The following is a 552-nucleotide window of genomic DNA, read 5'->3' as shown; positions in this document are numbered from 1 at the left end:
CCTTCCTGGTTTTATACAAACTACCTTGCAATTCCCATCACCGTAATCACATACCCGGAAGTGGGATGACGCCTTCTCCCCGCCCCCTCTCTCCGCTAGGTCCAATCAAGATGCACCGTTTCAAACCAGACGCCAGGCGGAGCTATCAGGCCAGCAGCCAATCAGCGACGGCGCGAGGTCGGACGCCCTCGCTCTCGCCAATTGATGCGATAGGTGGTCCGATTGCCTTTAAGTTCCCTCCGGGAATCTTGACGGTAAGAATAGCGTTCCGCCTGGCTTAGAGTTCCGATCCTTTCCTAAGGAAAGGAAAAACAAGATAAAATACGACTCGCTTTTTTTATGTCAGCAAGGGAGAGAAGCATTGAAAAAGGCGGAGCGGAGGCTTCATGAATTCTGCATAGGGAGGGGGGCAGTTCAGGATTTAAGAGGCATTTTTTTTCATTCACCCAAAATGATGCTCTTGTAGGGTTTTCTCCTAGATCTTTTAGTCCTTATTGTCAAGGAAAAAGCATTTTCTTGCACAATATTTTGTTGAAGAGGCTTTTTTTAAAA

General features: G+C 47.5%; 1 protein-coding gene across 1 annotated transcript in view; it reads right to left on the bottom strand.

The window, feature by feature from the left end:
* DHRS7B (dehydrogenase/reductase 7B) overlaps window positions 1–56 on the bottom strand; it is a gene marked incomplete at its 3' end in the record, with an annotated part of 8,652 nt that extends 8,596 nt beyond the window's left edge. Inside the window, exon 1 of the mRNA XM_015827765.1 lies at window positions 25–56. Coding sequence (XP_015683251.1) covers window positions 25–38 — 14 coding nt within the window. The remainder of the gene's footprint in view (window positions 1–24) is intronic.
* Window positions 57–552: the final 496 nt, after the last annotated feature.

The sequence above is a fragment of the Protobothrops mucrosquamatus genome, unplaced genomic scaffold (genome assembly GCF_001527695.2).
Source record: "Protobothrops mucrosquamatus isolate PMUCROS unplaced genomic scaffold, P.Mucros_1.0 scaffold3934, whole genome shotgun sequence".
Lineage (NCBI taxonomy): Eukaryota > Metazoa > Chordata > Lepidosauria > Squamata > Viperidae > Protobothrops > Protobothrops mucrosquamatus.
The sequence above is the reverse complement of the archived record's forward strand: the minus strand, read 5'-3'. Positions and strand labels throughout refer to the sequence as shown.